This window comes from Buceros rhinoceros, unplaced genomic scaffold, assembly GCF_000710305.1.
Source record: "Buceros rhinoceros silvestris isolate BGI_N320 unplaced genomic scaffold, ASM71030v1 scaffold5069, whole genome shotgun sequence".
Classification (NCBI taxonomy): domain Eukaryota; kingdom Metazoa; phylum Chordata; class Aves; order Bucerotiformes; family Bucerotidae; genus Buceros; species Buceros rhinoceros.
The window spans coordinates 12,063-13,070 of record NW_010429618.1 but is presented as its reverse complement, the minus strand read 5'-3'; the positions used below and the strand labels follow the sequence as shown (position 1 = coordinate 13,070).

General features: G+C 41.7%; 1 protein-coding gene across 1 annotated transcript in view; it reads left to right on the top strand.

Moving 5' to 3' along the window:
* Positions 1–720, top strand: part of LOC104499209 (protein kinase C epsilon type) — a gene marked incomplete at both ends in the record, with an annotated part of 11,161 nt that extends 10,441 nt beyond the window's left edge. Inside the window, one exon of the mRNA XM_010142682.1 lies at positions 547–720. Within this exon, the coding sequence (XP_010140984.1) occupies positions 547–720 (174 nt within the window). The remainder of the gene's footprint in view (positions 1–546) is intronic.
* Between the last annotated feature and the right edge of the window lie 288 nt (positions 721–1,008).

Sequence of the window (1,008 nt, the reverse complement as noted above, 5' to 3'; positions counted from 1 at the left end):
TTGGCTCTTCCTTCCCAGACACATGGGAACTGCAGATGCCGGGGAGCGGGGCTGAAGCCGTTCTTTTGTCTCCCTGTTTTCCAGTCCTTTCTCTGAAGAACGCCCTGGCTCCAAGCCAGACCTGCCCTTAAACAGAGTAGAAGACTAGAACCTTGAACAATAGTAGTAGTTAAAATCAACAACTCTAAAGCGGCTGGAACGGTTGCCGGATTGCATAGTGAGTTCGTCACTCAAATCTCACAAACAAAAGTGAGAGATGAAAGTGAGAAACAAACTGCTGGTTTATATCCTCTTCCTTGTTTCTAGTTTTTGAGCTCTCACTAATAGGCACTCATTAAGATATTTGAATGGGGGGATATAAATTTTTTATCTTGATACCATCTGTTTCAAATAGAGCACCAGAGGTATGTTTTTTCTAAAACAACATTATTTTTAATTTTATAGACATTCAGCTTCATGCAGGCAAGTGTCTTTACATTTCCAAGTATTTATATTTTCAATTGCCACCCTGCGTTTACGGTGTCTGTTGTTCCTATGTAACCTTAGGTAATGTTAGCGGAGCTGAAAGGAAAAGATGAAGTGTACGCAGTGAAAGTCCTGAAGAAGGATGTCATACTTCAAGATGACGACGTGGACTGTACAATGACAGAAAAGAGAATTCTGGCGTTGGCGCGGAAACATCCGTACCTGACGCAGCTTTACTGCTGCTTCCAGACGAAGGTAAGCTGTGGGAACCTCGTACCAGTTCTTGCCCGAGGAACAGGAGTCGCTATTCCCAGAAGAAAAGACAGTAATGTAAAAAAAAAAAAAGTGCAGCAATGTTTAGAAAAGAAGTTTTTGGTGTTTCAGTAGTACTGAACAAGGGTTCTGGCTGCTGTTAAATCGTGTCAACACTGTTACCTTGGAGGTACCAGGAGATGGCAGTAAATGAGTTAAAAAATAATAAAAAAAAACCCACATGCTTAAAACACAACTGAACTACGGAGGTGCCTTGTTCTGGGTTTCTTC